This window comes from Malus domestica, chromosome 06, assembly GCF_042453785.1.
Source record: "Malus domestica chromosome 06, GDT2T_hap1".
NCBI lineage: Eukaryota > Viridiplantae > Streptophyta > Magnoliopsida > Rosales > Rosaceae > Malus > Malus domestica.
The window spans coordinates 4,495,955-4,516,076 of NC_091666.1; the positions used below are offsets into that span (position 1 = coordinate 4,495,955).

The 20,122-nt window shown below is 34.4% G+C and overlaps 1 protein-coding gene across 1 annotated transcript; it reads right to left on the minus strand.

Annotated features, from left to right (window-relative positions):
• Positions 1 to 17,699: 17,699 nt before the first annotated feature.
• LOC108169525 (uncharacterized) lies at positions 17,700 to 18,858 on the minus strand. Its single transcript, XM_017323020.3, has one exon. The coding sequence runs from the start codon at positions 18,635 to 18,637 to the stop codon at positions 17,924 to 17,926; it is 714 nt and encodes a 237-aa protein (XP_017178509.3). The 5' UTR covers positions 18,638 to 18,858; the 3' UTR covers positions 17,700 to 17,923.
• Between the last annotated feature and the right edge of the window lie 1,264 nt (positions 18,859 to 20,122).

Genomic DNA, 20,122 nt, shown 5'->3' on the forward strand with positions numbered 1-20,122 from the left:
AAAGGTTCAACATTTAATGTTTAGGCATCGTAATTCTTAAATGCCCCTCCCCTCCCCCCCCCCCCCAATATAGCTTTGGGATTAGCCAAGCTCATAGGCATGAGCCTATTGGGTGTTTACTTTAAGTTACAAGATGTCTTAAAGTTCAAAAGTGGTCCAAATGACCCATTAACCTATTTTGGCCGAAACTTGTTGAAGGAGAGGGCTTTTTGTCATGATACACACTTCTATATATTCACTCATCCACTCATCTCTCTATAAGTGATGCATGCCTTTGAAAAATTAAAGCAATTACAATAAAAGAAAACCTTTTTCTTAGAGAGAAGTTCATGCTCCATCAGGCTTGAAATTGAGAGTGAAAATCCATCTCCTTCTCCACTCTTTCTATTAGACAAAGTGCACTAACTTCCACTCTTTCTCTAGGTCCATTATTCATCTCGAATACTAAAATTCATAAAAATAAAATATAAAAAATAAAAAAGGATGTTATATATAGATGTACATACTAAAATTCGTAAAATATATTCATTTCACAGTTATTCACATCTTAATTATTTTTTATCTTGTATATGTATACTGAATAAACAAAAAGAAAATATATCTTAATGATTGTGTTAAATTGATGGAAAATGTTACATTCCACGTGCAAGAAGTTAACTAAAGGCATGATATAATATTTGTGCTAAAACAAGTTTCTAAAAAGGGTGCTTATTGTTGCAGTCCTATTGGAATAGGAATGTGATTGTGTAAATCCTAGTAGATATGAGAATATATCTTATATTCCTGAGTAGATTACCTATTAAATGTTGTAATCCTAAAGGGAAAGGTTTTTACCTATCCTACTACTATAAATAAAGGCACAATGAGGTGAAATAACACACACCCACAATTACACATCTCTCTCTTTCTCTCTATCTATGCCGCACCCCTCTCTCTGGCCTCCATAATTGTTCAGTAAATTATGCCTACAACACTTATTTACTTATTTGATTGTATTTGAACAATTCTTCACTTATTAATAAATTTCATAACCATTTATCATTATCATATAAAAGTAAAAATATTTTTCACTTTTTCACTGCAAAAATTAGCTGTTAATAAGGTAATATTGTAGCACATAACATGTATTTTGTGATAGTTGAAATTTAAGTAATTTATTTCACCAGTCCGTTATTTTTATCACACTACATAAATACCAAAATTTCAAACTCTCATATTTACTATCTCATAGCAGTTCAATATGTTGCTTACATAGTTTTAAAGGCAAATGCATTTTTTATTTTAGAATGACTTGTACATTCACTTCATGCCTTATAAGTATAGAGCCCCATGCCTTAAACTTCAACACCATCAAATAGATCATTCTTTGAGAAAATAAAAAGTTATTGTTCTTTGAAGCATGGACGAAATAAACATATTTGGGATTATGGTAATTTTGGTTTTGGTGAGCAACAAATTTCCAATATTGGAGGCAATTGATGGCAAGGTTTTGGCTGAGTGCAAAAAACATTTCTCCACAAAGTATACTTGGGATGCATACAACTACATTTTCTATGGACGGGCGATTAGTGACAAAAGTTGTTGGGCTATTGTGGCATTGGGAAAAAATGTCATGATACTTTTTTGAACTGGACTCTTGAGGGGAGCTCTGGAATCAAAATACCTAAGGCTTTGGCAAGGGGTTAACAACTTTGGAATCATTGTGTTCTATCTAGCATCGCATCTATTTCTTCTTCCTATTAGAAGATGAACTATATTACTTCTTAGCTAAATATATGTGTGGAACATTTCAAGAGTTTGAATAAAATTTCAATGAATTGACTTCACCTTATTACTTTAAGTTCTAACACATTAATATTTTTGCTGGTAGTATGAACATTAGTAAATAATAAAACAACTTCCTCACCAATTTTGAAAAATCATGCAGTATTCTTGTTATTTTCTTAGAAACTTATATTTTTGGTCTCAGTTTCGAATGTTAGCGGATATTTTCAGTTTTATGGGTACTCATGAGATCGCAACCATTCTTGTCACTATCATGATAGTCTTCTTTGCTATTCTTTTTTTAAATCTAATTTGAGAATGATGAAACATATATCGAACAAAGTTCTTGCAGAACGACAATGAAGTGGGTTTATGAAAGATTTGTTGGAGTTGTGCCCCCCAAGTCATTTTAAATATTAGATATTATAAAACTACTTTATATTAGTTAATTATATATTATTCATTCATGAGTTTGACTATATATTATAGAGATAATATTCTATGAATGAGTCCATAGGAATTAAGGTATGGAAATTTTTTCTTGAACGAGGTTAGAGCAGAGAGACTTATATTCCATCGTCACTTAGCCCTTAAGCAAAGTTCCTAGTCATTTGGAAAGTCAACTGGATATTGATTGTCTGGAAATACAGGTTTATTATCACATAAAGGTTAGCATGGTCTCGTGCTATGCATGTTAGATACATGATGGATATATAGATGCTTGTCTGCTAAACAAGTTAACTGATTATTGACTGATGAAGAAGTTTAAACGTATGGATGCTTACCACATGCCAAATACTCAATTGTGACAAAGCTTCTGGTTGTAGTACGCAAATAGCTCTTATACCTGAGGCATCATAGGATCTTATATTTATAGATATGAACTTTGGTTCCACCTCAAAGCCCTTTGTGCTTTGTAGGGCCCCATAGTGTGTTGTTTGGCTTTATGTGTATAAGAATGAAGGTACATGAATGCACAATGAGGAATCTATGTGCATAGTAATTGTTGATTAAGCTATGTTTGTGAAATCGGGTACTAGGCGGAATCTCTTGCAAATAAAAATTTAACTTTGCATAGTAGACTAGTCAAATGAGCTAGTCAACTAGTTACAAGTTAGTCAGTGATATAAAGTGCAGTTGCAGGAGCAGGAGCAAAACCTAATTGGCCAATAGGTTCAATTAATCAGAGTCTGCCCAGATTCGTTTCATGACAATAATCCATATGCTTGAACATATTTACATATCAGTTCATTATGCAAACAACAATGACAAAACAATTATGAATTAAAGCATGATGGATTGACTAGTCAAGCTCACCAATCAACTAAGTATAGATTCGTATCAGTTAAACAAATTTAAATCTACGAATCAAACTTAGTTCACTACAAGTTATCCTAGTCAACACCAATTCAGTTCATTGCTCATAATATGCAGTGTAAACTTTGAAATCAACTGTACTGACTAGTCAACTGAGTAAAGATTTTTAGGTGCCCACAAGCATATAAACCAAGCAAACTTATAAAGTTAAAACAAGACAGTATGATCTTTAGTTATGTTTTAGCCATGATTCTTAAGTGATGTTTATTTGGTTAACAACGTGTCAATACTAGCAAACTCTACAACGTTTATCTCTAGCAATGGTTATTTGTTCATAAAGAATGCTATGTATAGTATTGAACACATGGAAGTTTTTTGGCCGGAAAAACCCACATCTGAGTTAAAAAACCGAGGACTCTCCACTGAGTCCAATCCACTAGTATAATCAAGGTTTGTACAAATACCACACAAGCTCAATTCCTAGATCCATATCTACGGAGCAGCGTTACCTTTGTGCAACCTTGCCTTACACAAGATGGATTCCTTCGGTCTTCAAGAAATGGCAGCTCTTCTTGAGCTCTTCACCTTGTGGCACCGAAATAGTGTTGTCTCCAGTAATGGCAGCTCTTCCTGAACTCTTCACCTTGTGGCACCGAGACCAACACACAAACTATGCATATGATGATATTGACAATGATATGCAGATTTGGATTTGATGTCTAGTTAGTTTCACCAATCAAACACTTGAAAGATGAAACTGATGAGAATCCAAAACATGTCAGTTCACATATTTGAAACTTGGAAAAACTTGACCTAAAATAGAAATCAAAATCACATAAACAATGCTACCCTAATATGCAATGATGTGGGTATTTAGTGCATGAGTGTGATTTTATGGCTAGGGTTTTCAAGTAAGAACTAGAGGTAGCTCAAAGCTAAAATCAACTCTTTTCTAAAATGTAAAACTCCTAGCCAAAACAAATGAGCATATAAAACGAATTTAAGTAAGAAAATTCAAAGATAGGTTTAGAAATATTCAGTGAAGAACATTACCCATAAAATATGCTTGATGCTCTTAGGACATCTGAGATAGAGATGAAAATAAAACTCTCAAAAACTTTTCCAATCTCAAACCCCCAACAACAAATGAACCCTTGAATGGCTTTATAAAGATTGCTGTGTTTCAGACAAAGAGAAGGGATGAAAAGTGACGTGTGATGTGTAAAATCAATCTGGAAAGATCTAGGGCTAAAAATCCATTTTCGGGAAAAAGTGTCAGATGGCCCATGTGGGCTGTCTTAATTTGTGTGCCTAGATAGCTGGATAACTGATGAAATTTCTGACTAGACAACTACACTAAACAAAACGAATCTGGAAAAATAAGCTTGATATGCAAATGCAAATGTATGATTCAAACCTTTTGTCGTGTATAAGGCTAGTGCTTTGACAAGTTCAATCCCAATAGAAATCTCATATCAATATTGTATCCTAACTCTAAGTTATGAGCATGTGTGGTAATATTTACAATTTTTGACAAGAGAAGGCAAACATTAAACCTAATACTTAACGGTTTGTAATAAAGTCTTTAATATGAGATGCGTAATGGTGATTATAGGTATCTACATGGATTTGTTATTCTTTCATATTACATAAATCTTGGACAGGATATGGAAAAACTGAATTGAATTGTAACTAAAATCAAGGTTCGAAATAGTATCATGATTAGTTTGCGTACACTTCTACTAATCTAGCCATGAAATGTTTTTAGGTGTCATTCATGGTTTTTGGAGTTAATTAATTCATTATTTAATTTCACTGTCGGGTATAGTTAGAACTTAAGACGACACACTACTATGGTAGTTCTAGCAAAATTAACTAGTATGATGATTATAAATTATTAATTTTAATTACATTGGATTTATTAGGCCAAATTGACATGTTTTAATTAAATATTTTTTGGATTTTATTTAAAAAATAAGGATGTTCATGAACTAGACCAAATAATTGAGTTATGTGATTGGTCGTTATAACATCAGGGTATGGTTTGGCGCTTGTACGTTTTGTTTATAATTTTAAATTTTCCTTCACGTTTAATAAAACGGGGCTTCCTCATCCCTCTTATTTCTTGAAGTTGGAATCTGCTATCTCTCTCTTTATTATGTAACTGCCTTAATCACTCGGGATTAGGTTTCTACTTAGACATACGATGTATGTATGATGTATAGATTATGATAGTTGATACAGAAGGACAATTTGAATAAGATCATGATAAGACCAAAGAGGAAAAAAGAACAGTCCCAATTGGTTTTCTCTTTTCTTATATTAAATTGCGACCACTTTGACTTTACCTCGGATATTCTCATTCTTAATCTTATTTTTTCTCATGTGCCCGCCCACACCACGAAGCATTCTCATTTATGTTACACTTATTTTTTGCATTTATTGATGCTTAACCCCCCAACCTTTTGTGTCATAAAGCATTGATGGCCTCAATCATGGAGCCAATGAATGCTTCTAGGGGCAGATGCCCCTACTCAAGTAATTTGTTTGTTTAGTTGCAAACTACAATTATATAATATACTCATGTTATCTTTGAAAAAAAATATATGTATCTACTATCCAACATACGTTCATACTAATACTCCATATCAAATATTATATGAGTAAAAGTGATATTGTTCTGTCATTCAAACCGAAAAACCCATCTTCTGCCTATTCTGTATTAATATTTTTCTCATGACTTTGCAACTTTCTGCTACTATATTGAAATTTTTGTAACATTGGAACTATGATACATTGTCATTTGAAATCATCCTTATTATCATATTGGGTATAAACCACACTATAATAAGGTTTTCTTGGTTGTTTTTTGTGTTGCCCCCACTAAAAGAAATTTCTAACTTCATCCATAGCTAGCCTTTTGTCATCCTATAAAATTCTTTCTTGAGCTTTAGTGGCAGACGCCGGTCGCACAACACATACGGTGCACTCTTTCACTTCATTCATACAACTTGTATTCAATAGTTGAGATCTCTATCCAATTCTCTATTCTTTTGCACAATAGATCTAAGATACTAAAGTGCCCATTTTTTGGTACTTCCTAATCTCCAATCATCACCCTTATCTCATTTGAACCCTCATTTCCACTGAACTTGCACTCCATATCTTTGTCTTTGACCTACTTAGGCGAAGACTTTTAGATTCCAACTTCACGTCAAATGTACATTTACTCCCATCTACATTTCATCCATAAACACTATATTATGTGCGAAAGGTATACACCAAAGGATATCATCTTGAATATATCTCGTTAACTCATTCATCACCAATACAAAAAGGTATGAACTTAAAGCTGAGCCTTGTGTAACCTATGGTTATGAGAAAGCTTTCAAGTTGTCCTTCATGAGTTCTTATTGCAGTCTTGCTCCATCATACATATTCTTTATTGCCTAGATATATGTTACTAGTATTCCTTTCTTCTATAGAATTCTCCAAAAATATTCTCTTGGAACCCTAACATACGATTTTTCTATATCTATGAAAACCATGTGCAAATACTTTTGCATATCTCTATATCGTGCCATCGATTTCCCCAAGAGATAGATTGCCTTCATGGTTGTACGCCCTAGCATGAACCCGAATTGGTTGAGACCCGTGTCTCTTGCATAAGTCTATGCCTAGTTACCTCTCCCAAAGCTTCATTTGTATGACTCATTCACTTAATACCCGTATAGTTCATGCAACTTTGTATGCCACCCTTATTCTTGCAGATAATCAGCAAAGTGTTTTTCTGCCACTCATTTAGCATATTCTTCGTTTTCACAATCTTATTGAAAAGATTTGTAAGCCATGCTATCATCTCTCTCAAAACCTTCCGCACTTCGATCGGTGTATCGTCAGAACCTATGCTTTTCTATACTTCATCTTTTTCAAAGCTACAACCACTTTTTCTTTTCAGATTCAATGGTAAAAAGAAATTTCTACACTTGTCCGAATTACTCAGCTCACTCAAAGAAGTACTCATGTCATGTCTTTCATTGAAAATAACACTTTTTTTTTCTGTCCAGTGAAAAATATGATTTTTATATTTAAAAAAAAAAACTTCGATGCATATAGCTCTGAAAATGTGTTTTCTTTTAGACAGGTTACCGATTTTTCGATTTGTTGATTTTTGGAGGGTTCTTAGAGATCTTTGATCAGTAAGTAGAGTCGACTTTGAATTGGGTTCAATTAGTTGCTTTGATTAGTAGCTTATTAGCACAGTTTTTATTCTCAGAGGCGGTAACCTGCAATTTAGGGCTCCTTTATCAATTGGGTTTATGAAGAAACTGTTGCTAATTACTTGGTTAGTAATTTTGTTTCATGGAAATGGTGTTGGGGCTACAATTTGTTCAATTTGGGGTTGTTGCTCAAGGGAATTACTGTTTTTGTACTTTGTGATTAGGGTATTTTGGGTAGGAAATAGTGTTTGTGATGAAGACAATTGAACTACTAGTTCATCTTGTGCTAAATAGGCTTAGTGGATTTTTTTTTTTTTGGTAGAGAATGCATGGTTTTACTATATTCTTAATTTCACTTACTTGGATGTTTGGATGGTCTTAATTTAAGCTCAATGTTGAAAGTTAGCATCTTGCTTTTGGTTTGTAACTTAACTTATTTTGAAACTTTGGCTTGTAACTAATTTTTTTGCTTTTGTGTTTGTTACTTAATTTATTTTGAAACCTTAACTTGTAACTAATTTTTTTTGCTTTTGGATTTGTTACTTAAATTATGTTTGTTGCATGCATGTGTAGTAGAATAGGCAGATATAGATATGCAAATTGGCTATTCTGCACAGTGCACAGCAAGTTATTATAGCCCACACTGCACAGTGCTCAGCAAGTTATTATAGCCCAAAATTATTTCGAGATTCCCGATTTGTCCTGAAATCCCAAATCTAATTCAAGATTCCCGAAAATTTGTTTTGAAATCGGTCTTAAAATTGAAAATCCCGAAAATTTCGATCTAAGAATCGGAATAAGGATTTCAGTTCAATATTCCATACTGAACCAGCCCTAGATGAAAGTCCTTCGGATTTTTTGTCCTTTGATTACTAACGTTAGTATTTTTAGTATAATTAAATATTTGATTATTTACCTCTTATAGTCCCAGAAGTTTTCTCACTGTGGACATAGAACATGGAGAGCAGCTAGTACCTGCCATTGATGATGACCGCAGCAAAAATAAAGTTGTGGCTACCTTGCATGGCGTGTCCTTCGTACACCTGCAATTATTCCCATTCGCTTGTTTGGCTCTATCTGTAAAGCCTAGCTACTGAAAAAATGGATAAACTGTATGACTTTTTTAGACTTTCAATTATAGCCACTAAATTAGTACCGACCCTAAGATTCTCTTCACACGCAAATCGAAACTTACACTAGTTTATCCCTCCTCTTAATATATATCTCCACTTGGCTTTGTGTGGAGGAGAACATACATAAAACAGGTTTATCGTTATTTTAGCGTCTTGATTCAATGGTATAAATTCACTTTAAATAACATGATATTACTAAAACAGATTGTTACGTGATTGTAAACTTGCAAAGTAGTCTCTTTCAAGCCCTAAAGGGTACTAGCAAGTGCTCGTAATTTCCATTTGGGGGGCATTTGGAATCGAAATTGTCTTTTGCGTATTTCTCTAACAGTCAAATAGTAGGTAGCTGTATGATTGTAAAGAGACGGGACATCATATGTGCATGCATGCCTTCTTACATGTTAGATAGTAGTGGTGGCCACTGCAGAAGTGAGGGATTGTAACTTGTGAAGGAGCAGAGCCAGCCATGCATCATCATCATTTCTTTGTTATAATTAGTTAGACAGAAAATTACAAAGGGGATTTAATATGTCAGATAATCGACTCATGTTACACAAAAACTATTCTTTGGAGACATGTTACACGTTAGTAAAGTGAAGAGTCGCATTACTATTAATTGAAATTTTAATATTTATTTAAATACGAAAAAATATATTACAATGCGGGGATAGTACTTGTATAATTAATTGAAAAATATGTGAAAGTTTGTACACATTACATGTAGGTAATGGTCATGCTTGAGATCTCTCATGACATGTCAAACACATTTCCATAAACCCGAAACATTCAAGCTCACACGGACCTAAGACTTGTAGTTTAACGAGGCTTGTTAGAGGGGTTGAGGATAGTGTGAAAGGTTATGCAGATCCACAACGGCCAAATAAACTCTTTGATAATGAAGACTTCGAGCTTTTCAGAATCCAAGCCCATTACTTAAAATCTCTCATGCTTCCTAAGCAGATGAAATACACAAGACATAAGTTTCCAGCGCCCTCTCTTATAGGACATAATATGCCGATTTTCTTCCTTGTTTACCCCATGAAAAGCAATTCCAACGCCTTATTTATCCATAGGATATTAGAATATTTCAGCATTCCACTTCATCCCCCGAATACAAACTATTTACAACACTCCCCTTGTGACTTTGTCTATGGGATTATTGTCACCAATTATATATTGGATGTCTCGGCTCAAGCAAAGTAAAGCCTTCAGCAACACGCAAGCAAGAGACCTTCTACCAACTCCCAAAACACCAAAGCCAACCAAGGCTCAACCTTCTCATGTTCTTACACCTCAACCTTTCATGCCAAGCATTTTTCACTATCAATCCATCACCTTCAACCATTTCAAAAGTTGTTTAAAGACATTCAGTGGCTAAATACAAGTTGTGCAAGAACACACAAAGCATTCCTTCGAACATGTTTTTTCTTCAGAATGCTTTGAACCTCGCTACTCAGAATAAAAGAAGGTTTATCGCTTCTTCATAGTGAAGAAATTGAGATTTCACCATAAAATCAATTGACAATATAGAGAGTAGCATGTTCTCTTATAAGCCTTGACATGGTTTGATCGTTCACCGATCACATTTTCACATATAGAACAAGCCCATCCATGCCTTCTAACAACAAGACCTCAACATGTACTTAACAACATTGTAGTGGACGTTGTTAATAGGCTCCACATATATAAAATTCTTAATTCGCCGCTAAACTTACTAATGATGGAGACATAAGTTCTTAGACATCACTCATATATATTGTTCACATATTTTTACTTAAATAATGGCATATGTGCGAAGTGGTGATAGAGACTTATCTACATTATTGAAGTCGTAATATTGTTAAAGGAAACTGTTAATACACAATTATTTTCTCTTCTAACAAACTTCTATTTAATCATGTTCATTGTTTTTGTTTAATTCATTCAATTCAATGACCAAAAATAATAAAAATGTGTGTGAGAGGCTAATAAGTATGTACAAATCACCTCCAAGTTTTGCAAGATAGCATTAGTTGTGCTTAATCCCTTTTCGTGGTGTTGAGGATAACTTTCTCTTTCTAAGTGCAAACACTCTCACTAGTAGAAAAAACACTTTGCGCGACGTAGGTACCTTCGTTGCGTAAAGTAAAAAAACATTGCCTGAAAAATAGCGCAACGAAACCTTCGTTGCGAGCTAACCGTCGCGTCAAGGCAGTGACAGTAGGGTTTGCGCGACGAAGCCCTTGTTTTATTTTTTTGGCAAAATTATTTTTTTATAAATATTGTAATTAAATTATAAACAATAATTAATAAACCAAGAAAAAGTATTTAATTATAAAATATATGAAAATGTACATACAAGATGTCCAAACATAAAAGAAAAAACTACAACAAATAGTTGTCTAGGTTTGATGCATCAGGCTACTGGGTATCGGCTGGACGAAGTGGTTGGGAAGTCGAAGGTGGAGCAAGATTAGGTGTTGGCATCAGGATTTGAAGGCCGGACAACTGTAAGGCACGTAATATCATACTCATTTTATCGTCCTGGGCCGATAATTGGGCTGTAATCTCGGCTTCCCGAGCTGCTTCTTGGGCCGCAAGCTAACCTTTTAGGGTTGCCACTTCCTCTGTCAGGGCTAACCTGTCCTGTGGTTGATTTGGAAGAGGAGGCACCCATCTCACGAACCCGTGCCTTCCCCATACACTGAAAAAACTTAAATTTAGGACATGTAAATCAGACCCTACTCTAATGTCAAATTTAGGAAAACAAATAGATGATAAGAATGAATTATGATACAAACTGTCAAATCTCTACTCTTCCCATATACATTTTGTCCATATAATTTCCATCAGTTTATCCGAGGCGTGCATCAAGCACAGATAATTCATAAATCAATGATTTTAAAACCAAAGTGAGGTAATAAAGTGCATGTGTTTTCCACTATAACAAGAAAACAGCTCAATGAAAAATATGAACATTGATGATAAAATGTAGAGCAGTATAATAAGTTAATAACTGATTGCAAACAGGAAAAAATTATGACTTACATGGGTACCGTCAATTTAAAATACTTACACAAGGGGATACCACAAAAGAAAAAGGCAATCCAAGAACCTCAAAAGAAAAGCAAAAGGATAAAATAAAAAAATAAAAAATAAAAACTTTGCATGACGTAGGTACACGGCCACGTCATGCAAAACAAGTTTACCTACATCACGCAAAGATTTTTTATTTTTTATCCCTTTTGCTTATGAGTACAAAATAAATAAATTAAAATCTACTTAGTAAATATATATACCAACTTGATGGGAAACGTATTGTACGAAATTAATTTCAACGATCCAACCGTCAAACTTGTTTGTATATATTTCGAGATCGCATACACCAAAAATCCCAAAAAAAAAAAAACATTCAGAGATCAAGTAACGGAACAAAACTTTTTCATGTATATATACGAATAATCACGATTTAACGGTTATTTTAACTCCGATTTTGATGATTTTTTATAGCTACACTCCTTAACCCTATATGAATACAATGAATGAATTCGATCTTCAATTTAAAATATTTACACTAGTAGATACCACAAAATCTTTATGTTATACTTAATGAAAGTATAAATAAACTCTAAGTGTTAGTGAAATTATCGTTTTGATGGGATACGCATTCTACGAAGCTAGTTTCAACGATCCAACCGTCAAACTTGTTTGTATATATTTCAAGATCGCATATGCCAAAAATCCCAAAAAACAAACATTCAGAGATCAAGTAACCGGACAAACATTTTCGACGGTTATAAACAAAAAATCACGATTTAATGGTAATTTTAACTCTGATTTTGATGATTTTTTACAACTACACTCCTTCACCCTAGTAGATACCACAAATTTTTTATGTTATGCTTAATGAAAGTATAAATAAACTCTTAAGTGTTAGTGAAATTATCGTTTTGATGGCATACGCATTCTACGAAGCTAGTTTCAACAATCCAACCGTCATACTTGTTTGTATATCTGTCGAGATCACATAAGCCAAAAATCGAAAAAAACAAACATTCAAAGATCAAGTAACGGGATGAATATTTGCGACGGTTATAAACAAAAAATCACGATTTAACATTACTTTTAACTCCGATTTTGATGATTTTTTACAGCTACACTCCTTGACCCTATATGAATACAATGAATGAATTCGATCTTTAATTGAAAATATTTACACTAGTAGATACCACAAAATCTTTTTGTTATACTTAATGAAAATATAAATAAACTCTAAGTGTTAGTGAAATTATCATTTTGATGGGATATGCATTATACGAAGCTAGTTTCACCAATCCAACCGTCAAACTTGTTTGTATATTTGTCGAGAACACATAAGCCAAAAATCGTAAAAAACAAACATTTAGATATCAAGTAATGGGACAAAACTTTTCAACGGTTATAAACAAAAAATCACGATTTAACGTTAATTTTAACTCCGATTTTGATGATTTTTTACAACTACACTCCTTGACCGTATATGAATACAATCAATGAATTCGATCTTCAATTTAAAATATTTACACTAGTGGATACCACAAAATCATTATGTTATACTTAATGAAAATATAAATAAACTCCAAGTGTTGGTGAATCTATTGTTTTAATGGGATACGCATTCTACGAAACTAATTTCAACAATCGAACCGTCAAAACTTATTTGTATATGCTTCGAAATCGCATACGCTAAAAATCGCAAAAAAAAAAACATTCAAAGATCAAGTAATGGGACAAACCTTTTCGATGGTTATAAATAAAAAATCACGATTTAACGGTAATTTTAACTCCGATTTTGATGATTTTTTATAGTTACACTTCTTGATCCTGTATGAATACAATGAACTAATTCGATCGTCAATTTAAAATATTTACACAAGTGGATACCACAAAATCTTATGTTATACCACAAAGTCATTGACTTTGCGCGACGCAGGTGTGCATTTGTCGCGTAAAATAACTCTGCATGACATAGGTGAACCTTCGTTGTGCAAAGCAGTTTTGCATGACGACAGTCTTCGTCACGCAAAGCTGTTTTGCACGACGCAGGTGCACCTACATCACGCAAATATGTTTTGCGTGACGAATGCACACCTTCGTTGTGCAAAGTTAGGAAAAAAGCGGTAAAGCATTCTTGGTTTGGTGCCAAAATCTTGAGCGACATTTTTTGTTTTGAGTCGGGCAAACATACTTTGCGTGACGAAATTTGCTCCATCGCGCAAACATGTTTTTATACTAGTGTATTTTTCCCTTCGACCGGATTGAAATCACTGGTAAGGTTTTTGTTGAGATCCAATTAGGTAGTCTATCCTCACCCCTTAGTTTGTAAGTTTTCCCAGTTTATTGAATATCTTTCTTACTATATATATATATATATATATGAAAACTCCTCCAAGTTTTATATATACAATACCCTAGACCTCCCAATTCATTACTAATTAATTTTGACATGAATATTGATACTCTAATTGTACAAGGACTAAGCAAAATGAATGAGAATCTATAATCTGCTAAAGACTAACGCAATTTCTCCAGTTAAATATTTCAATTTCCAAAGAGCATTAGAAAATTAAAATAATATTCTCAGCTGGTGAAAAACTCTATCAACTAAATAGTAAGCATGTGTTGAAAACTCTGTTAAAATCTCATGGCCATAATTTTTTTTCCCTTAAAGAACTTGACTTTTAAAATATCAATTTTTTTTTAGACCTTTATTTGGTCCAAAAACACTGGCTATGTGATAGCTAGGACCACAATCACAAGCACTTTACGGCCGCCTGCCGAGCGGCGTATTAAAAAACTAAGCAGTCCTTTAGTTAATGGCAAGAAGATTTAACAGTTGGTCTACCATTACTGAAACCTTGATTCTTGATTTGTTAATAATATAATAACGAAAAGAACCAAGTGAACCCCAAAAGCCCAACTCACGCACGCCACAAACCAAATTCTAATTTGTAACGTGTGTTTAAAATATCTATATAGATGGAAGTATCGAAATGTAATTTTATGAAAATATCGATGAATGTATTAATATTGGTTTCCTTAAATCAAAATTCTCAAAAAAAAATCTCAAAAAAATTCAAAAACTCAAAATCTGCAATGTGTGCTGGAAAATTTCTGTAGCGGATCGATAAAAATCATCAATATTAATTGATTTTCCCATACCTCGCGAATATATGGTAAAGTTTGCATTTCACCTCCCATTCCATATCGATCCTTGATTTTTCACATGTTTCAACAGAAATATCAACAATTTTATAAATATTTTAAACAATGGTTGGATCGAAACCTAAATCAGAGGGGTATAGAGGAATTCTGGATTTAGAAACTGGATCGGAACGTCTTTAACTAGATTGTTTAATACAAATTTCTCAGAGTTTGAAAGTTAAAATTAACCGGATTATCTAGTTTGGATAACGTTTCCTATAAAAGTTAAAAACTCTTTTTGTTATTTAAAAGAAGGGACGGTATAATAATGAACGATACAATTACAACATAATTTCAAGTATGCGTACCATTAAATGGTTAGATTGGCTTAATTTTTCAACTTTACTTCTTGTTGGTTCGAGGAGGCCCCAAAGTTACTCCACCATTCTTGAGGATTTTATTCTTTTTTAACGTTATGAATGAAACCACTACCGTTTCTTTTTTATAAAAAAAAATGTCAAGTATGCGCACATCTTTAATAACTAATTTCTTAAAATATATTAACAGTGAATAATATTTTGATCAAGAAAGAATTGTGCGGACACACTAATTAAAGACGCGCCACTAACTACGTACCCTAGTTAGAAACTCAATTGAATAAGCTATTTAGATTCACAGCTCTACATTCGAAATACGTTGTTTATGTATCAACAAGTATATATATACATGTGCTTCGGTTGGCAGAGTTCAATAGAAAATTGCAGCTGTTTTTGTAGATCCAATGGTTCGAATCTGCTTGCAGATTCGCAAATCCAAATCACTATCGAAAACACGTGGTTAAGGTTACTAAACGGATTTATGCATGTATTTACCAAAACTTGGGGTTAAATGATAACATATTATTTTGGTCAAATGATAACATTGGGTTACAGTTATCCAGACACAATGATTAACATTCTAAACTAGTGTATGAGCTAGCCATTCCACCAATAAAAGAAAAACTGGCATATGCATGACATATTAGGGTTTACTATTGATTTGATATGCTTCATAAATTTCTGTTAATATAACATTATGTCTGAACGATATGTTGGAGGTTCGTGCTTCATATTAAACAAAGTGATTATTATTGGTTCTCAAATAATTAACAAATGAAGGTTATTTATAAGACCTTCAACATCTGATGTATTAGGTTACCAACTAAATACTATGGGAACAATTAAACTATTTGAAATGTCACATTGCTGGACCTACCAAACAGTTTTAATAATTCACAGACAGTAAGCCGAAGGTTCAATATATCCCCCTACTCACAAGAACAGATAGGCCATGCATGGACATTATTTTTCAAGTTGAGATTAATTATATATGTTGCTTTTGTTGATTGATGAACATTGTTTGATGATGATTCTATTATTTATAACTTTCACACTTTGGAGACATCCTATCATAAATTACGTTGAATTATTAGAGCTATCTCTACATTATGATGATCCAATGGGCAAATATTACCTTGCACTCTATTTATTTATTTATTTTCTTTTGACGTCTCTTTTTTTTTACACTATAAAGTGAGTGCTTTGTTAATATCAACCAGTCGGTTAGTATCGATGAAGAAACATCAACAGTAGTATTGAGGAGAGAGTGCTCCGTCGATACCAAGCGATGGGTGCCTCCTCAGTGACTAATCTCTACTATTTATACGAATCATCTACGAGTGCAGAGAGCGAACAAGATTGACCACTTCAAACCAGCTATAAGAAATTCATCTTTGACACACTCGAAGTTCTTTATTAACAAATTACTAATTAGGTTTAACAAGTCAACAATGTCCTCTTCAAATTATATAATTTAAATCTTTTACTTTTTAGATTACAATATATGAGAATTCCTAAAATGACATGAATGATAAATTAGGGGGATTAGTTTCAATTGACAGATAATTAAGCAAATCAAGGTAGAGTTGACTTTAACCATAAATAAAAAGGCAAGAATTGATTAACATCGATGTAAAATAAAGGATAAAATATGGGATGCTACCATTTCTTTTCCGTTTTGAAACATTCTGTCTATGATTAATTTATTTATTAAAAAAAAGGAGATAAATCAGGAAAATATAAATAGATGTGGTTATTCCTGACTCATCAGCTAGATTATCCCTAGAAGATCATATAAAAAATCTAGGGCTCTAAAATGGCCCTCAAATGAAGTTCAGCCTCATATTTCCACACTTATAAATCATAATGTGCCCCTAACCACTAACTAACAGGCACTTGGAAGTGACATACGTCCACATAACGCCCATATATTCATAGGCCCTACGGACTTCCAATTCCCTACCTTACTTCACTAAATTATTCATTTCCCTAACTGTTAAGTTATTGAATTATTTAGTTTTACTAAAAGTTCTAATTAAATAACAAATAACGCTTTACCGCAATAATAAAACACTGTCATAATTATATACTTTGCCACGAGTTCAATTCTCGCCGTCTACCTTCTTTCCCTAATAACTAACTAAAAACTTACTAACTAGATACAACAACTACACCAACCAAAGTACGATAATACAGCAGTGGAAAGACAGATATTCTTCTGGTTTTGGGCAACTTTGCCTTTAGTAATTAATATTGGAACTTGTTTCAGTTACCTTCACATGAATTCAAATTCTTTTTGTGAGAATCTCGAAAATCTGTCAATTTAATCTGTTCATCGTATATCGTGCGATTAAAAATTATTTTAAATATTTTTATTTAAAATTAAACACAAACATTACTTTACAAAAACTGACCGTACAATATAAGATAAATAGATAGATTCCCATCCGGAGAGGATCCTGTTGTGACCTTTGCATAATTACATTCACTCGTTGATATATATTCTCCAACATCCACGGGCCACGTGGATTAAACTACTCCGAGTTTGACTGTTCCCCAAAGCCTTTTACAGACTTGCGAAACTGGATTTTGTCAACACGACCCACCCACCGTCCCTGCAGAGAACCCTCAATGTGCGCCAAAACCGCCTCCCACATTTTTCATTAATTATCTCAGCCAATTCAATTAAAATAAAACATCGTAATAATTAAAAAAAATCTCAGAAATAGAGCGTAATAAAATAAAATTAATGAATACACGAGCACAATCACTGAATTTACCAGCTTTGCAATACATAATCCTTCCCAAGTTGCATTCGAAATATTACCATTGCAAGATCAAAATTCCTCATGGATTCTTTCACATTCCAAAAATAAATTAAAACAAAATGGAAAAGAGTTATCGGTTTTTTTAATGTTAATTTAATTATTTTTTCCTAAAGAAAATATAATTAACCTCTGTACACAGGCGACCGCTCGGAAACGATCTTTGAAATTTTGGAATGCCGGAAGGCCTTGATCGGGCTCGGGAAATGCCATCCCCTGCCTTTCGCCGGCGGTCTCTCACCTCCACCGCTACCAGCTTTTGAAGACATCATCGGCACGGCCACCGACCTCGATTTTCTCATCATCTTCCTTCTCATCGCAGCATCTGCGTCTTCTTCCTCCTCTTGGATTTCGCCCTCGGCTTTCTTCTCCGCCGTGGTCACGTGTTCTCCATTATTAACCTCGCTTGTCTTGGTCCTGTGAGACGAGCGGAATACCGACGACCAAAACGACGGTGTTTTAGTCCGTCCGCCGCTCTGGGGCTCGCTCCTGTCGCTGGCGGAGTCAAAGTCCGCGTGTCTAAAAGCGCCGCCGAGAAACTTCGACGTGGAGCGCAGAAAAGGGACCGCAACCGACCGGGACCGCCGGAAAGACGGCTCGCTCTCGAGAATCTTGGAGACTCGGACGCCGTCGCCGGCGGGGAAGCGAGAGGACGAAGAAGAAGACGAGGAAGACGACGTCGTGGCGCAGCAACCGCAGGGGCGGACGTTAGCGCAGTCGGGGCAGAGAACGACGAGGCGCTCGCGGAGGCAGACGGGGCAGATTCCACTCTTGCGGCGCTTGGAAGGGTGTTTAGGGCATTTCCAGACCTCCTCCTCGTCAACGTAAACCGCCGCCATCTCTGGCTGTGGAGTCGTTGGCTATCTGTCGCTCGGGTTGTTTTCTTTTTTCTCTCTCTCGCTTGCGCGTTGTATGGTTTTCTTCTATGTGGCTGAGGTTTATAAGAGGTGGGGTTTGATTGTGGGGAGACAACTTAACCGCGGTTAATATCGTAACCATGGTTAACTTAATTCGGGTTATGGGGCGTCGTTTGGTAAACCTTGGCGGACGGAACGCCCGCGTTCTGGGCTTGTTAATGGAATCGGTAGAGTAGAGCGAGGTGGAGGTTTTGAATGGGTGTCTCCGTGTTGTAAAGCTTGACCCTCTACTTTTGACTTATCTACGGAAATGCCATGTAGCAGTCCACACGTGCGACATGGTGAAATGGACTGGTCATTGGGCGGGGGGGTCCAAGGGAAAAAAGACGGATTGATTATTTGTAAAGTAAAGCATCTTTATAGGTGTTACTAGAAGCTCTGACCAAACGAGTCGTGGATCTAATTGACTTTTGAAAACAACCAAGTCAAATTATCCCATCATTTGTGCTTTAATTTATGAATTTTGATCCTCGTGTAAGAGAGTTTTAGCAAATATTCTACAAAATCACGTACAAAGGGGGTACAAGATTCCATGGTAGTGTAGAAAAATTAGTAAACCATGTTGGATTAGCAAATTTGGTTCAACTTTAGCTAGAACAACGAGTTTCGTTGTATTTTTGTTTGCCCTCGTGATAGTAAAAGGGCAGCACATTTTGTCGCCTCATATGTAGCTAGGCACGGTGGCTCTCATTTGTGGGACTTTGTTGGTCTTGATTTCTTTTTAATATTTTGGTGGAGGATGCAAATATTTTCATTTGAATTTAATAAAGTTTAACAAAAATAATAATATTAGGCATCCAATTTGGAGGATTTAGCCTATATGGCTTGTTTGAAAGTACTTTTAAGAATGACTAAAAGCGCTGAGAAAATGATTTTTGGATTCCAAAAGTACTTGAATTGCTTTCTTGAAAGAAGGAATAATTATGTGCTTTTTCCAATAAGTACTTTTTTTTTTCAAAATTCACTTGTGTTTTTACTAAGAATTTGTTACAAAAAACATATTCACCAAAATGCGTTTTAGTCATTTTAAAAACACTTACAAACAAGCCTTAAGAATTGTGAATTTTTTTTTTTACTCGTAGCTTATGGTACAAGGACAAACCAACCCTTTACCACTTAATACTACAGTCTAGTTGTATTCCTCTTCACTTGTAAGTTAGAGGTCTTAGGTTTAATTTTTGCCAAAGATGAATTTGAATCATATTATTACTAACTCATGATGAGACTTAGTCCACCCCCTCTTTCTTAGTGTAGATAATATCGTTTGTTAAAAAAAATCCTGCAAAATAAAGGAAAATGTCACTTAAAAGTAAATATCAATTGGCGTTATAGTCAATTAATTATTTATTTCTACATTTAAGGAAAGTCAAACAATTCGAGAAATATTGAAATGAGGAATTACAAGAG